General features: G+C 46.3%; 1 protein-coding gene across 3 annotated transcripts in view; it reads right to left on the bottom strand.

The window, feature by feature from the left end:
• Positions 1-606: 606 nt before the first annotated feature.
• The window catches only part of LOC136440680 (protein flightless-1 homolog), a 39,299-nt gene continuing 22,482 nt past the window's right edge, over positions 607-17,423 (bottom strand). The window contains exons 18-38 of one of the 3 annotated variants that reach the window (XR_010756691.1): positions 17,020-17,107; positions 16,555-16,712; positions 15,455-15,570; positions 15,121-15,244; positions 14,714-14,798; positions 14,251-14,341; positions 13,882-13,995; positions 13,411-13,506; positions 9,330-9,441; positions 6,708-6,794; positions 6,080-6,176; positions 5,322-5,520; positions 4,995-5,055; positions 4,704-4,850; positions 4,168-4,205; positions 3,632-3,758; positions 3,128-3,217; positions 2,361-2,453; positions 2,102-2,215; positions 1,632-1,843; positions 607-1,578 (exon numbers count right to left, since the gene is read on the bottom strand). Coding sequence is in view for 2 of the 3 variants with exons in the window: in XM_066436777.1 (XP_066292874.1) it covers positions 1,688-1,843; positions 2,102-2,215; positions 2,361-2,453; positions 3,128-3,217; positions 3,632-3,758; positions 4,168-4,205; positions 4,704-4,850; positions 4,995-5,055; positions 5,322-5,520; positions 6,080-6,176; positions 6,708-6,794; positions 9,330-9,441; positions 13,411-13,506; positions 13,882-13,995; positions 14,251-14,341; positions 14,714-14,798; positions 15,121-15,244; positions 15,455-15,570; positions 16,555-16,712; positions 17,020-17,107 (2,193 nt within the window). In the remaining variant the exon portion in view is untranslated. Of the gene's footprint in view, positions 1,844-2,101; positions 2,216-2,360; positions 2,454-3,127; positions 3,218-3,631; positions 3,759-4,167; positions 4,206-4,703; positions 4,851-4,994; positions 5,056-5,321; positions 5,521-6,079; positions 6,177-6,707; positions 6,795-9,329; positions 9,442-13,410; positions 13,507-13,881; positions 13,996-14,250; positions 14,342-14,713; positions 14,799-15,120; positions 15,245-15,454; positions 15,571-16,554; positions 16,713-17,019; positions 17,108-17,423 lie in introns of all 3 variants that reach the window. The other 2 variants (XM_066436777.1, XM_066436778.1) reach the window with 2 other exon arrangements.

Genomic DNA, 17,423 nt, shown 5'->3' with positions numbered 1-17,423 from the left:
AAGCTTTTGTTGCCTGGTAACGCTATAGAGCACCTCTGCATGTTCTACTGCTGAGCCGCATGTGTGAAGGCACCCCGTTGTTCTGTAGTTATTGCTTGGTTCCTGTCAGCCTGCCCCTCTGTTCTAACTCCACGGTTACAATACAGGCCTAATGTGATAGATTGTAAGTACATGTTGATTCTATAGAATTCTCATCATATTTCGATTCCATGTAAGGAAAGGCTTTGTGAATGGAATTGTGTTTCGGTGTACATAAAGTTATTCTGTGCAGTTGCAACTGGTTAAAATATTGTGCATTTTTATCTAATAAAACCCATATTTTGAACCAGACAGGAAATCTGTAAGATCTGTTACTTCTGTACGTCTTCACAATATCTAAATTAGTGAAGCCTTTACTCTTTAACTGACATAAGTTATCTCTTAACTTCTGCAGCTCCAGTGTCTTTAATCAAGGAACTTTGACCTTCCTACTCCTAATTTTGGTGAGACCCTCGAGATAACTAGAAACATCTGATTCAGCACTTCCTATAACAGATTTTGTACCTTGTACAATTGTTGGGCAATAAAGTTATCATTATTATTATTATAACAGAAGCCTGCAGAAGTTACAGCAGCTGTGTTATGGTAGAAGCACAGACTGAAGTACTAGTACAGGTGCTGTTTCTCCTTGCCTTATGTTCACAACAGAAGCACATTCACCACAACTGAGGTGCAGTCACATCCACCGTACAATTTTTTTGTTGTCATATTTTCCGCAGTTTAGCAAATAATCATCTCCATATTCCATCAGCTTAGCTCAATGCCTTTAAGTGGCCAACTGTGGCCTTGCATTGAGCAAACCCGTTAGAAAAGGCTCTGACATGTCGGCAGGACAAGAGTCTGACAACTGAACTGCACGTCCCAGAAAGACTCTATTTACTGTTATAAACCAGTGGTACCAGGTTATGACTGGGGCAGCACTAAACCCTGGGGGTTGGAGTCGCTTCACACTTGTTTACTTAATATATGTGCTTAAATATATGCTTACAGACACAGCTCTGACTGTAGATACACTTACAAACATCGCTGTGACTCAAATTACAGAGAAAAACTTCATGTTTTCTTAGAAGAACGTCATGCTTTGCACTCTTTGGCGTTAAAGATGTGATTTGGGAGTTCAGAGTTGAAGCTTCTTTTTGGAGAGGTGTCTCAAAAGAGAAAGTTACGATGCCTAGCTTTGGAAGAAGTCTCCAGTAGGCCTTTAGAGGAGACCTTATTGCTGACTTGAAGTGTCCTCAGAATTAGCAAGTATCATCCAAGCCCCTTGTACTGCTTCTTTCATTGAAAATATCTCAGAAGACCCAGCCCAGCCCCTTCAAGACTCCTCAGAAGACCCATTCCAGGCCCTCTGAAGATGCCTCAGCCCCTTGAAGATGCCTCAGCCCCTTGAAGATGCCTCAGCCCCTTGAAGATGCCTCAGCCCCTTGAAGATGCCTCAGCTCCTTGAAGATGCCTCAGCTTCTTGAAGATGCCTCAGCCCCTTGAAGACGACTTCAAGACACTTCATAAGACCCAGCGAAGACCCTTGAAGACTCCTCATAAGACCCATTCCAGGCCCTCTGAAGACGCCTTAGCCCCTTGAAGACTCCTCAGAAGACCCAGGGCCCCTTGAAGACTCCTCAGAAGTCCCAGAGCCCCTTGAAGACGTCTAGAAGACCCACCCGAGTCCCTTGAACTGCTTGGCCTGCTGGCGGTGCCGGCCCCAGCCGTGGAAGCAGCAGGTGAACTTGTACGGCTCCTTGTTCTTCACCGTCAGGCGCAGCTTCCGCTGGATGCCCTTCGACCGAAGGTGCTGGATATACACCTGGAACAGGTAACAAACACACAGGTAAACTACAGGTATCTGTAACATTTTCTGCTGGATTTATCTATTCATGAATATTTAGGGTGGTCCCTTCAGGTAACTATGTAACTGATTTCCAAGGGAGCCCTTAAATGCCCTTTGATCATCAAACCATCATCATACCCATGATACTCAAAATACCTATATTACACAACATTTTCTCAGCTTATGCTGTCCCTGACCCCATCCATCACTGACCCCCGACCTCTGCCCCCTCACCTGTGCACTCTTGATGGCCAGTTTGGCCTCGATCTGGCTCGCGGTCGGCCCGACCCAGACGAACACTTCTGATCCCGTATCCAGCAGCATGACATCATCATCGGCAAGGTCATCCTGGGTCAAGGTCAACAACCACAGGAGTAAGTTGAGTGATCATGTTCATGTATCAATTTGTCATTTCATAATTGTGAAAAAGTACACAAAAAAAGTCCCATAAATGTGAGGAAGAGCAGGAGGTTTGAGGATGTGTAATTCCCACCTGGCAGAAGTCTGTGCACTTCTCGGACACGGTGAAGAACCCCTTCTCATTGGAGCAGCGGAACAGCCGCGTGTGCCTCATGAACTCCGCATCCTGGGGGGGGGGGGGCAACACTGGGTTAACCACTTACAGACATGTAGATATCTGGTTCCTCATTGATCTCTATTCAGTCCTTACTCCTGATTTGTAAACCTACATGCTTTCCCTAACTTCATATTTCTCCCCTATTATGAAATTCCAGTCACAGTTTCCTAGGTTACAGTCCCATTTATACATTGAGCCAACTTATCCAGACAGCTGGTGACAACATAACATTCACAGCAGAGGTAACTATAAGTACTTCTGACCCCAGCCTGAATGACTTCCCCAGCACCAGCTCCATTTCTTTGTATTTATCTCACCTCCTCGTACTCCGCCAGCCCAACCCCGGCCTGAAGGACTCCCAGTACTGCATGTGGCTCCACATGTATGATAATGATAATAGGGTACATGTGGCTCCACATGTATGATAATGATAATAGGGTACATGTGGCTCCACATGTATGATAATGATAATAGAGTACATGCGGCTCCACATGTATGATAATGATAATAGAGTACATGTGGCTCCACATGTATGATAATGATAATAGAGTACATGCGGCTCCACATGTATGATAATGATAATAGAGTACATGTGGCTCCACATGTATGATAATGATAATAGAGTACATGTGGCTCCACATGTATGATAATGATAATAGAGTACATGTGTATTCCTGTCTCACCTCCTCGTACTCCGTCTGCCCGCCCAGCCCCACCCAGAAGAAGTTCTCCGGCTCCTCCCCTTCGTTCAGGATCTGCACGCTGTACGAACCCTGGGGGACAAAAAAAGTCATCCTCATTATCAACCCTGGGGGACATACAGACATCCACATTACTCATCAACTATCACTACTCTGCTGTATGAACCCTGGAGGACAAAAAGGTAAATTTGGTTTCAAGTGTTCTTCACAAAATTCCCGACTTGCATTTGGGCTGATGTTGCTGGATACTACACTTGTATGATTTACCTTAGTCATTTAAAATCAAAATCTTAATTGTACAGGACTTTCCAAACTTGACTTACAAATGTACATTGGGGCTGATGTCCAATGCAAAACATACAAACTTCCAAGAGTGTGCAGCAGGACACTTACTTTGGAGTTGATGTCGGTTGGAGACATCTTGGGTTATCTATTGGGGTTAATGTCTTGAGGGGTTACAGGGCATAGGTCAGAGTTCAGACTTACGTTGGGGTTGATGTCGTTGGAGACGTCCTCCACCAGCTTGGCCTCGTCGGGCTCGGAGCAGCGCCCGATCCACACGTACACGATGCCGTTTGTCTCGTCGTTGTCAAACGGAACCTTCAGGATGTAGCTGAGCAGAAACAAGCGACAGGAATGCATGAAAGTAGGTACAAATGTATGTACAAAGGCTGGGAATGCATGAAAGTAGGTACAAATGTATGTACAAAATTTGGGTAAGTCCAATTTTTGTGTTGGCATTTACAGTTTAAACTCCATTCAGAATGACTTCTACCAACACAGATGAACTTTCAAGTGAAGACAAAGGCTGGGAATTAAAAAAAAATCAATTGGAATTCCCTTGCAGGCCCATGGTAAGGGCACTTTATACCTATTCCCTCACTCAACTGAAAATCAAACCTAGCTTGATTTGACATAAAGCCAAAGGCCCTGTGCTTGAGGAAAGAGAAGAGAAGGGGTCCATCTCAGTGTAAGTGGATCAATCTTTAACAACTGTTTTCTTTCTGTCAAAAACAACTCACCAGAACTCAGAGTTGAGCAGTTTGCCCTCAGCTGGGATCTGTGGGAAAATCAACCATTTTGTCATCAGGTTTTTATAAGATACAAGAGTCTACAGTACCTAAGAGTCTAAGGACAAAATCATGTATAAGTTACAATGCCCCACCAGCAGCTTACTATGTAGTGCTCAACCACATTACAACACCTGCTCCTACAGTCCTACATGTACCTAAAAATTCTCCAACAAACCTTCAAAGAAATTACTTTGCAACATTCCCCTAACAGGTTCAAACTGACCAAATTCACATTACTACATGCCCCCCATGACCCTTGCCCTGACCTGGATACAGCGTGTGCAGAGCGGGCTGTGCTACATGCCCTCTGACCCTTGCCCCCCCGACCCTTGCCCTGACCTGGATACAGCGTGTGCAGAGCGGGCTGTGCTACATGCCCTCTGACCCTTGCCCCCCGACCCTTGCCCTGACCTGGATACAGCGTGTGCAGAGCGGGCTGTACTACATGCCCTCTGACCCTTGCCCCCCCCGACCCTTGCCCTGACCTGGATACAGCGTGTGCAGAGCGGGCTGCCGTTGGCCCTGATCTGGAACAGCGAGGGCTGCGGCTCCGCGGGTTTGTCCTTCCTGTGACCTTGGTGGATGATGAACTTCTTCTTGAAGTGGGCCAGGAACTTCAGGTTCTCTTGTTGCTGCGGGAGGAGGGAGAAGTACAGGTTACTTCCAGTTTGAAAGACAACGGCTACAATCTACTTCCATGGTACATTGTTGGCAAATGTGTTTACAGCAGTTAGAGGGAATCCAGGAATCCAACTGTCAAGGAGCCACAGACTCACCTGGTGTGTTCTCACCACCTCCAGTTTACCTGGGAACAGTGACTCAAACTTCTTCTGCAGGCTGAGGGGAAACAAGAGAAATATCACTGACTCAGCTCTAACTAACAGCTGTGCCAATGTACACACAGCTGAACTCCACCATTTACTTTACTAGCAAAGAGCCAACCTCAACAACATCTACAACAAAATTCATGCTTACTTCTGTCAAAACATTCCTACCTGAAAGTGAAAGTGAGCCAGCCCTACCTGAAAGTGAAAGTGAGCCAGCCCTACCTGAAAGTGAAAGTGAGCCAGCCCTACCTGAAAGTGAAAGTGAGCCAGCCCTACCTGAAAGTGAAAGTGAGCCAGCCCATGTTGCTAGCTTCTCGGCCCTGCCAGAAGTAGACGACGCACTGGAAGTCCTCCTCCTGCTGCTCTGGCTGCGGGACATCCTCCCCTCCCTCCTCCCCCTCCTCCTGCTCCGGGGTCTCCACGGGCACCCAGTACCGGCACAGGAACACGTAACTGTCCCCGCTGAAGAAGTGACCTGGGGTTACAGGGCAGAGGTTAGAGTTCACTCAGTACCGGCACAGGAACACGTAACTGTCCCCACTGAAGAAGTGACCTGGGGTTACAGGGCAGAGGTTAGAGTTCACTCAGTACCGGCACAGGAACACGTAACTGTCCCCACTGAAGAAGTGACCTGGGGTTACAGGGCAGAGGTTAGAGTTCACTCAGTACCGGCACAGGAACACGTAACTGTCCCCACTGAAGAAGTGACCTGGGGTTACAGGGCAGAGGTTAGAGTTCACTCAGTACCGGCACAGGAACACGTAACTGTCCCCGCTGAAGAAGTGACCTGGGGTTACAGGGCAGAGGTTAGAGTTCACTCAGTACCCGCTCAGGAACACGTAACTGTCCCCGCTGAAGAAGTGACCTGGGGTTACAGGGCAGAGGTTAGAGTTCACTCAGTACCGGCACAGGAACGGGTAACTGTCCCCGCTGAAGAAGTGACCTGGGGCTACAGGGCAGAGGTTAGAGTTCACTCAGTACCGGCAGAGTAAGTCAGTAAATCGTTCTCCAGTCAGCTCCAGATTCCGACTTACCGATTTCCTCCTCAGGCAGCCGGACGAACTTCTTCCCCTCCAGAACAAACGACTCCATCCCGTCCAGGTCCTCGTTCCACTCCTCCATCAGCTGCTCCTAAACAAACAAATAAACAAACAAATAAACAATACATCAGAATTTCGAACACTCTTCCATCCACTGTTCCTAAACAACTCACAGATCCAGATGACTTAAGAGCACATCAGGCAAACTTGGAATGCGCACACGACTGTTTTCCCCGTCTTTCTGTTATCATACAGATCAGTGAAGTTAGAGCAGCTTCTTACCCACAGCTTTGTGTGATAGCAAAATGAAACAACCTTTGTGACAGGCAAAGTTTACACACACCCGAGGAAACACAACCGCAGGCAAAGTTCAGAACTCTGTTCCCTGCCATTTCACCTTCTGGGCCCCGTTCACAAGTTCTGCATATATTCAAATCCATATGATTCTACAGCCGAGGAAGTCACTTCTTGGTTCGGTAACCAGGCTGCACAGCAGTCGGCCAAAGCAGAATACGACCTTCTTCTTCCCCGCAAACTTAACCTAAACCCAAAAATGTTTATACGCCACCCGTATGGACTTGCAAGTTAGAACAGGCCCTTAGACAAGACCAGCTTTACTTACGGCCTCTGCTGCTGACATGGGGGGCTGTCTGGGCATGAAGAGGGCCGACAGGTCCGTCTTAGCCTCCTTCTTAGCCTGCTCCTCATCCTGGGGGGAACAACAAACACTTAAGGAATACTTCAAGAACAAACAAACATGTACTGTGAATCTTATTCCCTGGAAGTCTTCATTGAAGTAAGGAACAATTTCAGAACAAAACACACACGTCTTAAGCTAAGGAAATTTCTCAAGTCAGCTCCTAGAAGTTTGCAACTCTGGATAAAATCTGTCCACTTGACTACAAAATCAACAGCTACTGTTAAAGGTTTCTAAAAAATCCAGAGGGGACGAACGGACTGTACACTACAGAAAAATATTCACATTCCCTCAATTACACAATCAAGTAATTTGCATGAAGCAGACTTGTGTTTCATTCTGTGGAGAAAAGTGAGTTAGTATTTGTTTGAGGAGCCTCTAAGTTTAACACATTAATCAAAAGTACATTATGCACATAGTATGATACACAGTTAACAAGTTACAGACACACACACTAACATGCACACATGGATCAGACATCACATGCACAGGGGTAGGAACAGAGGGAGGGGTCACTAAGTACACACATGGAGAACACATGCACACATGCAAAGTGGTTGGGGGTAAGTGCAGAGATGGTTTACCTGTTGTACCTGCCAGCTACCTGTTCAAGGTGAGTCCACACTATAGGCTATCATGTTACCTGCACACTGGCCTATCATGTTACCTGCAAATTGGGCTATCATGTTACCTGCGTAGTCGGCTACTCTACAACTTTAACCCTGCAAGTGTCGAGGCCGATCAAATGACTGACTCAGAACTGAATTGGACCACATGCAAGTACAAGTAGGCCTTTCAAACGTAGCCTCCTTCACAGCCTTCTAGGAGGGGCGCCGTTCATTTTCTGGGGGGCGCCGATTCTCGACTCTCAACACATCAGGACCAGGTTCATCTGTATGTTGAACACCCGGAATCATCCCTTTCCCATAAAAATACACTGCGCCGCTCCTAGAGGGCTGCAAAGGAGGCTACTTCCAATACACACTGCTGTATGTCATCACCTTTCAGCATAAATGCCACAACATTTGGAGGGTTAAGTGTACTAATTACTCTTTACTACAGAAAATCTATGACTCTACAGTAGCATTAGCTACAGACTAGTGACCAGAAGAGAAGTTTGTTACCTGCTCTCGGCAGCGGAAAGCGTCAGAGAAATGTTACTGTTGAGCCAGGCGGCAGGTTACCATGGTTACTGAGTCTCCGGGTCACCATGGTTACTGAGTCTCCAGGTTACCATGGTTACTGAGTCTTCAGCACGGCCAGGTAAACACAACAAGAAAGAAACGACTTGTCCATCGTGCCATGGCGGCTCGATAGTGTCAGACTACTGAGGTCATGCAGAGACAAAATTTCTACAGGCTTAGAGTTTTACTGCGTTTTTAGTTATCAAACGGTATTAAGGTTATACACTCTTAATCCTACAAGTCTTTCAGTGTTGCTGGAATTTTCTGATGTGCTGTTTACATATTTGATTCAGCCATTATAAATAACTGAGTTTGCCCCTTTCAATATCAATATGTCTATGTGTACAATGTACTCATGAAGCAGTACTGTCACAGTGGTAGTTTCTTTAGTCTGACAGTCTATGGGAGGTACCAGTCTGGTACTGTGGTAGTCTGACGGAAAAGCCTGCCATGGCAACGGCCACGCCCACCTACCTCCTCGTCCTCCTCCTCCAGCGTGCTGAGGGACTCCAGGCTGCTCCAGGGAGTGCCGCTCCCCAGACTCCCTGCTCCAGTCTCCTCCCTGCTCTTCTCAAACCCCTTCTCTAACCGCTACATGCACATGCACACTTTGGTACAGGCTTCCCAAATAAGGAAGGCTGTACCAAATAAGGGCAGTACACATGCACACTTTGATACAGGCTTTCCAAATAAGGAAGGCTGTACCAAATAAGGGCAGCACACATGCACACTTTGATACAGGCTTTCCAAATAAGGAACGCTGTACCAAATAAGGGCAGCACACATGCACACTTTGATACAGGCTTTCCAAATAAGGAAGGCTGTACCAAATAAGGGCAGCACACATGCACACTTTGATATAGGCTTTCCAAATAGGGAAGGCTGTACCAAATAAGGAAGGCTGAATACCAAATAAGGGCAGCACACATTCAGGGGGGAGACATGGGAAATGCAACAGTGGGGGGACGGAGTGTGGCGACTTTTACACAGAAGGGTGCAAAACATGAGGTGCAACACATAACAATTGTGGCAGACAGGAAACAGTACAACAAAATCTGGGTGCACAGGCACTACTCGTCCTTCCACATCAGCAAAGCAAAACAATATTTGGAGGTGAAACAACTTGATTAAGAACCACTTTTCACACCGCTCCCAGTGTGGAACCACTGAGGGATAAAACACAAGTTAAGAACAAACAGAGACAGATCAGATCCTTCAGACAAGTAAAATCAGCTGGTGTGGCTGAAACCCAGCCCAGCTCAGTCCCACCGACCCCACCCCACCCAGCCTGGTCCCACCGACCCCACCCCACCCAGCCCAGTCCCACCGACTCCGCCCAGCCCAGCCATCCTCCCCCACGTACCCGTTTGATCTCCGGGCCGCCCTTGTGCGCCTCCTCTGCACTTTTGGTATAGTCCACCGGAACGATGTCGTCCCAGCCGCTGAACTTGGACTTGAACACCTGGGTCTCCGCCCTGCACAATCAATCAATCAATCAATCAATGAATACATAAATCATACCAATCAATCAATCAATCTTTCTCAAACTACAATAGAACATGTTCCCGTTCAAGCATTTTTCCCCCTTTTTGAGCTGGGATTGAAATGCGCTGAATAACCAGGAAAACTCCAAGGAATACATTAATCAAATTTATCACATTTGCAGTGTCTTTAATTTTGTTTGCTAATGTATAGTATTACGTACCAGGTGAGCGACACTTCTAAGTCTAAGATTGTAGACTAAGATGACATCATGGAGTCTCCTTTTCCTTGAACTATACTTTATTCATCTACGCCTTACTCCACCTTGACTATGAATCATGAGAGGCAAAAGTGCTACAGGCTCTGTACTCAACAGTAAGATATCTCTGAACATCGGACCATGCATAATGTCATCGACAGTTGTACACACAGCATACATGTGGTGGTGACAAGTTAGTGTCAAGCGCGATGGCACCCGGATCAGTTTATCCAGACCACAGGTAGAACATGTTGTTACTGTGTGACGGGTCCTACCCACAGTGATGGAGATACACAGTAACTATGGGCGATATGCACTACACACATCCCTGGTGCCCCAAACCCACACAGGCCGGCACCACCATGAATGGATAGGACTGGGCTGGAGTGATAATCTTGTCAGTGTCTAATCGTGATGTAAGTGTGGAGATGTCTGTGTAAAATCTGACACTCAGTTATTGCTACATCATGCTTAATCATCACGTGCCTGACTACAACACAGTCAAACCTGTACCTCTGTCTAGTGACCAGTCATCATGTGCCTGACTACAGTACAGTCAAGCCTGTACCTCTGTCTAGTGACCAGTCATCATGTGCCTGACTACAATACAGTCAAGCCTGTACCTCTGTCTAGTGACCAGTCATCATGTGCCTGACTACAATACAGTCAAGCCTGTACCTCTGTCTAGTGACCAGTCATCATGTGCCTGACTACAACACAGTCAAACCTGTACCTCTGTCTAGTGACCAGTCATCATGTGCCTGACTACAGCACAGTCAAGCCTGTACCTCTGTCCAGTGACCAGTCATCATGTGCCTGACTACAACACAGTCAAACCTGTACCTCTGTCTAGTGACCAGTCATCATGTGCCTGACTACAATACAGTCAAACCTGTACCTCTGTCTAGTGACCAGTCATCATGTGCCTGACTACAACACAGTCAAACCTGCACCTCTGTCCAGTGACCAGTCATCATGTGCCTGACTACAACACAGTCAAACCTGTACCTCTGTCCAGTGACCACTCATCATGTGCCTGACTACAACACAGTCAAACCTGTACCTCTGTCTAGTGACCAGTCATCATGTGCCTGACTACAATACAGTCAAGCCTGTACCTCTGTCCAGTGACCAGTCATCATGTGCCTGACTACAATACAGTCAAGCCTGTACCTCTGTCTAGTGACCAGTCATCATGTGCCTGACTACAACACAGTCAAACCTGTACCTCTGTCCAGTGACCAATCATCATGTGCCTGACTACAACACAGTCAAACCTGTACCTCTGTCTAGTGACCAGTCATCATGTGCCTGACTACAACACAGTCAAACCTGTACCTCTGTCTAGTGACCAGTCATCATGTGCCTGACTACAATACAGTCAAGCCTGTACCTCTGTCCAGTGACCAGTCATCATGTGCCTGACTACAACAGTCAAACCTGTACCTCTGTCCAGTGACCAGTCATCATGTGCCTGACTACAACACAGTCAAACCTGTACCTCTGTCTAGTGACCAGTCATCATGTGCCTGACTACAACACAGTCAAACCTGTACCTCTGTCTAGTGACCAGTCATCATGTGCCTGACTACAACACAGTCAAACCTGTACCTCTGTCCAGTGACCAGTCATCATGTGCCTGACTACAACACAGTCAAACCTGTACCTCTGTCTAGTGACCAGTCATCATGTGCCTGACTACAACACAGTCAAACCTGTACCTCTGTCCAGTGACCAGTCATCATGTGCCTGACTACAATACAGTCAAGCCTGTACCTGTCTAGTGACCAGTCATCATGTGCCTGACTACAACACAGTCAAACCTGTACCTCTGTCCAGTGACCAGTCATCATGTGCCTGACTACAACACAGTCAAACCTGTACCTCTGTCTAGTGACCAGTCATCATGTGCCTGACTACAACACAGTCAAACCTGTACCTCTGTCTAGTGACCAGTCATCATGTGCCTGACTACAACACAGTCAAACCTGTACCTCTGTCTAGTGACCAGTCATCATGTGCCTGACTACAACACAGTCAAACCTGTACCTCTGTCTAGTGACCAGTCATCATGTGCCTGACTACAATACAGTCAAGCCTGTACCTCTGTCCAGTGACCAGTCATCATGTGCCTGACTACAACACAGTCAAACCTGTACCTTTGTCTAGTGACCAGTCATCATGTGCCTGACTACAATACAGTCAAGCCTGTACCTGTCTAGTGACCAGTCATCATGTGCCTGACTACAACACAGTCAAACCTGTACCTCTGTCCAGTGACCAGTCATCATGTGCCTGACTACAACACAGTCAAACCTGTACCTCTGTCCAGTGACCAGTCATCATGTGCCTGACTACAACACAGTCAAACCTGTACCTCTGTCCAGTGACCAGTCATCATGTGCCTGACTACAACACAGTCAAACCTGTACCTTTGTCTAGTGACCAGTCATCATGTGCCTGACTACAATACAGTCAAACCTGTACCTCTATCCAGTGACCAGTCATCATGTGCCTGACTACAACACAGTCAAACCTGTACCTCTGTCCAGTGACCAGTCATCATGTGCCTGACTACAACACAGTCAAACCTGTACCTCTGTCTAGTGACCAGTCATCATGTGCCTGACTACAACACAGTCAAACCTGTACCTCTGTCCAGTGACCAGTCATCATGTGCCTGACTACAACACAGTCAAACCTGTACCTCTGTCTAGTGACCAGTCATCATGTGCCTGACTACAACACAGTCAAACCTGTACCTCTGTCCAGTGACCAGTCATCATGTGCCTGACTACAACACAGTCAAACCTGTACCTCTGTCCAGTGACCAGTCATCATGTGCCTGACTACAACACAGTCAAACCTGTACCTCTGTCTAGTGACCAGTCATCATGTGCCTGACTACAACACAGTCAAACCTGTACCTCTGTCCAGTGACTAGTCATCATGTGCCTGACTACAATACGGTCAAACCTGTACCTGTGTCCAGTGACCAGTCATCATGTGCCTGACTACAATACGGTCAAACCTGTACCTGTGTCTAGTGACCAGTCATCATGTGCCTGACTACAATACAGTCAAACCTGTACCTCTGTGATCACTCAAGTCAAGGGACTTGGAGAAAACGGGCACAGCAGCCAGGTGGCCACTAGAGACAGGGTTCTTCATACTTGGCTCAGAGAAAAAATTGCTTAATTCATTTATTTCTGTGAGGACTTAATAATTTCAGGGCAGAAGGGGAAACTGTGACCTATTCAACTCGTTTTGCGTTTGCAGTCGAAACATCATTATGCAGGACAGAAGTTATACAGTGGAACTTTAACTTAAAGGCATTACAATTTTTGTAGTATCATATATTTGCCGTGGAGAAGTAACCATCAAGATGAAACCACCATAAACGTTTCACGATTTACAATGATCAAAGGGACCAGCAGAATGTGGCCACAATGGCAGAGGTGGTCACTAGGTTTGACTTTGCGGTGATCTGCCTTAGACTCTGAAAGGAAATATTGGAAAATTGGAGTTTTATCAAACTGCTTACTGAACTCCTGGAGACCAGGATCTGCCAAACACAGTTCTGAATATAATGGAGGTGGGATGAGGTTTGAGGACACAACCACTACGTGGACGGGGGTGATTTGTGCACAGGCTACAGCTGTGAGGAGAAATCATGCAGTCTGGCATGCACGGTCCAACCCACTTTTCCCTGAGGGCCCCCTCGGGAGTTTTGGTATAGTCCATGGGGAGGATATCGGTCCAGTCAGGGAAGCGGCACTTGAAGGCCTGAGTCTCAGTGCTGCAGGAGAGGATCATGGAAAGTTAACACCTGAGTCTCAGTGCTGCAGGAGAGGATCATGGGAAGTTAACACCTGAGTCTCAGTTCTGCAGGAGAGGATCATGGGAAGTTAGGCACTACTTTTCTTCCTATCCTGGAGGTCGAGCAGCAAGGTCATCCACTCAAGGGTCTTCAGCAACTTTCTTGAGTAGTTAGTTCTTTATGTCTTCAATACAGATTTGAAAAACTTCAAACCAAATAAAGCAATTAAAAAAAAAATCATAGCATATAGATATATTTTAAGAACCCCTTGAAGGAGTATTGGAAAATGAAAAATAAGAAAAATTGACATCTTCTGATATTCTTAGTTTGATGAATATCTGGCACAAAACCTACCCTTCCTGCACTCTTGTTACCATGGCGACGTCGGGTCTGGGCAGCATGTTGCAGAGTTCCTGGGACAGCTTCAGCGCCGCCGCCCGCACCAGCCGGGTCGACTTCCTGCCCAGCCTGCGGGAGGGGGGCGGGAACAAAGGTCAAGTTCACTCAGGACAAAAACTTTCTGCAGACTTCCTCGGACTGTTTCAAAGGTCAAGATGTGTCTGTAGAAGTTACCTCAGTTATGTCCTCAAGCTAAATCATGCTGTACTCATGCAGTATTGCCTCCACAGATTGCACCCCTTCATTGTTGGAATAAAAATCTTATACATCCACGAGTCAACTGCAGTACCACATTGAACTGCAAGAGGGGGTGCATGTACTCACCACACGAAGACGTCGGAGTAGCAGTCCAGGATGTAGACGTTCCTGGTGTTCAGCACCACCTTCCGCAGCCGCTGGCCCGATCCAAGCTCAACTGACAACAACCAAGGGACACACACGTCATGTTCATGTGAAGTTTAAGTGATATACTCATGACATATATGCCATGCGACCCTGATTATGACACTTCTGATTATGCCATCAGCCTCCACAAAGAGCTGTGTACCTAAACACATTTTAGCTAGCACAGAGCTCAAGGCTCAACAGACAAAAAAATCTGCATCTTTTGATATGAAAAAGAGCAAAACTTTGTGTCAACACATTGGTGAGAATTTTCCATTGTCGATGAAACCCCAATATCGACATGAACACAACAAGACATATTCATGCAGACAGCGTGGTTAAGACGTTGTGAGAAAGTTAAGACGTTGTGAGAAAGTTAAGACGTTGTAAGAAAGTTGCCCACCTTGCGGCAGCTCGAGGTATCCCATCCCCAGGCACACCTGGTACAGCCTGGGTTTGGGGGGAGCGAAGTCGTCAGGCACATGGGGCTGGGGGAATTAAACACAAATTAGATACATCTGGTGTACATGTCATACTCATAGCACATGGGTACAAAGTTCTGAAGGCTGCACCCCCATCTCACAAGTCTCCACAACTGAATTTGTATGCAATGTGTTTGCACAATAATTTTTAGGCAATCTAAAGAAAAAAAAGTAAAAGTCAAACTAAAGTTAGCACAATGATACTGAACAAACTCGGACAGCCTTGACGATTTCTTTCTAGTGCAGTAGATACATTTGTTCCTGTATATGATTCATAAGACCACTGAATCCTCTGGTAGTTTACCCCATTCCCAGGTGGGCACCTTACCATAATCTCATCCGGCAGCCCTCCCAGCAGCTCCCAGAATGCCTTGGTCTCCTGGCCCTGCCGGATGACGCTGATCTCCGCCTCGTTTTTCCGCTCGTTCTTGTTTATTTTCTCGGCCATCAGCCTGGGGACGGTCAGACGGGGGTGGGATTTCAAGCAAAGTACAGAAGAAAGAAATACAAAGTTTACTAAGAACACAAAAAATTCTGACAAATTTGCTACAAAAACTATCAAAGTCCTTTGTCTTTCAGTTGACCTCTCACCTATAACTTACTACATTGCCCGAAGCAGAAATTTTCCTGGACACTTCTCTTTTATGTGACCTATGACCTACCTGGCCTTTGTCCTGGTGTTGAGAGTTGACCTATGACCTGCCCAGATGTAGATGCGGAGGCCGGCGTCCAGCAGGAAGCTGAACCTGGGGTCGAGCGCCCCGGGGGTCACAGCAACCTGGGGGGGGGGGGCGGTCAGTTAGTCAGGCTGTGTCATTATTTAACCCAGACAATTTGGATACACTCTGTTACATCAAGTGTTTACTATTTAATCTCAGATACTCAATGTATAATACATGTACATGCAGTGAATGACATTTACGTGATGTGATGTGCATGTGACAGATATGTGATGTACACGAGACAGGCATGTGATGTGCATGTGACAGACATGTGATGTACATGTGATGTACATGTGACAGACATGTGATGTACATGTGACAGACATGTGATGTGCATGTGACAGACATGTGATGTGCATGTGATGTGCATGTGACAGACATGTGACAGACATGTGATGTGCATGTGATGTACATGTGACAGACATGTGATGTACATGTGACAGACATGTGATGTACATGTGATATACATGTGACAGACATGTGATGTACTTACGGGTTCCAGGTGGATGTTGTAGGTTTTAGGGATGCTGACGTGGTACATGCGCACGGTGTACTGTGTACATGTCATGTACATGTGACAGACATGTGATGTACATGTGACAGACATGTGATGTACATGTGACAGACGTGTGATGTACATGTGACAGACGTGTGATGTACATGTGACAGACGTGTGATGTACATGTGACAGACGTGTGATGTACATGTGACAGACATGTGATGTACATGTGACAGACATGTGATGTACTTACGGGTTCCAGGTGGATGTTGTAGGTTTTGGGGATGCTGACGCGGTACATGCGCACGGTGTACTGTGTACATGTGATGTACATGTACATGTGATGTACATGTGACAGACATGTGATGTGCATGTGACAGACATGTGATGTACTTACGGGTTCCAGGTGGATGTTGTAGGTTTTGGGGATGCTGACGCGGTACATGCGCACGGTGTACTGTGTACATGTGATGTACATGTACATGTGATGTACATGTGACAGACATGTGATGTGCATGTGACAGACATGTGATGTACTTACGGGTTCCAGGTGGATGTTGTAGGTTTTGGGGATGCTGACGCGGTACATGCGCACGGTGTACTGCGTGTCCTCCACCGTGAAGAAGCCGCTCGCTGTGCCGCCCTCGATGTAAGAAATGTTGTGATCAAAAACTTCCAGGAACTCCTCACTCTCGTCAGCTGAAGGTGAACCAACGACAGGGGACAGTTAATTTCAGCCACTTTTTCTTTCACTGAATGGACTTCTCAAGTTATTCTCTAGATAAAAATCTTGTGTCTAACTTAGTTTACATTCATTGTTAAATGTAACATTGTGTTTTAAGTTTATGTAAATTCTATTTTAGTGTCAAAATCTGGTGTCTAACTTTGTTAACATTTTTTATCTAAAATCCTGCGCCTCACCTTCTTTCTTTTTTCTACAAAATGTACAATGTAGTATGCGTCTAACCTTTATGTAAACTTTATTGTTAAAACTCCCTTGTCGCACCTTGTTCCTCCCTGATGGTTCTGCACTCGGCTCCCAGCAGGTTCCTCAAGTTGACGGAGTGAATCGCGGCGCAGGCTTTCTTATCCAGCTGCAGCAGGAAAGGGCTGTTAATGCCAGCAATGATGGGCTAATATTACCGCACATCGGACTCTTACAGGGCACATTCTCTGACAGTTTCTCTTAATCTCCAACATCAACAGTATCAATAATTATTATGATAGTTGACGAATTATTACAAATAACTCTTAATTGTAAAACATGTATGCATGTTGTAGGTAGATACAAGCTTTCAAACTAGTTCCAACATTCTCTTTACTTACAAACATACTCAGAAGCTTTATAACATGCCAAACAGATCTTACATTTGTGTGGATCTCATGTCACTCAGACTGCCTCAGTTCTTT

The sequence above is a fragment of the Branchiostoma lanceolatum genome, chromosome 8 (genome assembly GCF_035083965.1).
Source record: "Branchiostoma lanceolatum isolate klBraLanc5 chromosome 8, klBraLanc5.hap2, whole genome shotgun sequence".
In the NCBI taxonomy this organism is placed as follows: domain Eukaryota; kingdom Metazoa; phylum Chordata; class Leptocardii; order Amphioxiformes; family Branchiostomatidae; genus Branchiostoma; species Branchiostoma lanceolatum.
The sequence above is the reverse complement of the archived record's forward strand: the minus strand, read 5'-3'. Positions and strand labels throughout refer to the sequence as shown.